The 722-nt window shown below is 63.7% G+C and overlaps 1 protein-coding gene across 1 annotated transcript; it reads left to right on the top strand.

Moving 5' to 3' along the window:
- Positions 1 to 12: 12 nt before the first annotated feature.
- Positions 13 to 693, top strand: SDRG_03627 (hypothetical protein; the record flags this gene model as incomplete). Its single annotated transcript, XM_008609263.1, has 1 exon — positions 13 to 693. A coding segment is annotated over one exon (681 nt), but the record flags the coding sequence as incomplete, so codon positions are not given.
- Positions 694 to 722: the final 29 nt, after the last annotated feature.

Genomic DNA, 722 nt, shown 5'->3' with positions numbered 1-722 from the left:
GTCCCCGGCGAGTCGGACGGGCAGTGCGTGGGCCAGTCGAGCGACTCGAGCGCCGGTCCCGACGCCGGTCTCTTCTTTCCCGACGGCTTCCAGCGCCTCTGGAACCAGGGCTACTTTGTGTCGCAAGGTGCAGCCAAGATCGACCAAGCTCCGGCACCGGCCCCGCCCCCCGCGCCTGTCAACAGCAAGTGCACGATTGAAGCCAACACCGACTACTACGGCAACGACCTCACGCGGCACCCCGTGAGTGGCGACGCGAACGGCCAAGCGAGCGACTGTTGCGACAAGTGCTCAGCAACGAGCGGCTGTGCCGGTTTTACGGTCAACGGCGGCTTCTGCTACCTCAAGAGCAAGCTTGAAAACAAGAGTTGGAGTGAGTCGGCGGTCTCCGGTAGTCACTCCAGTACATCGTGCGGTGCGACGCAGGCCAACACCGACTACTACGGCAACGATATCACCCGGCACCCGGCGGTCGGTGACGCCACCTTCCAGGTGAGCGACTGCTGTGATAAGTGCTCGGCAACGAGCGGCTGTGCCGGCTTCACGATCAACAATGGCTTTTGCTACCTCAAGAGCCAGCTCGCAGACAAGCGTTGGAGTGCGACGGCAGTGTCGTGCAGCGGCCCAAGTGGATCGTGCGGCGCGGCGCAGGCCAACACCGACTACTACGGCAACGACCTCACCCGGCACCCGGTGAGTGGTGACGCCAACTTCCAAGCCAG

The sequence above is a fragment of the Saprolegnia diclina genome (genome assembly GCF_000281045.1).
Source record: "Saprolegnia diclina VS20 unplaced genomic scaffold supercont1.8, whole genome shotgun sequence".
In the NCBI taxonomy this organism is placed as follows: Eukaryota; Oomycota; class Saprolegniomycetes; order Saprolegniales; family Saprolegniaceae; genus Saprolegnia; species Saprolegnia diclina.
Note: the sequence above shows the minus strand (reverse complement) of the source record. Positions and strands in the feature narration are given on the sequence as shown.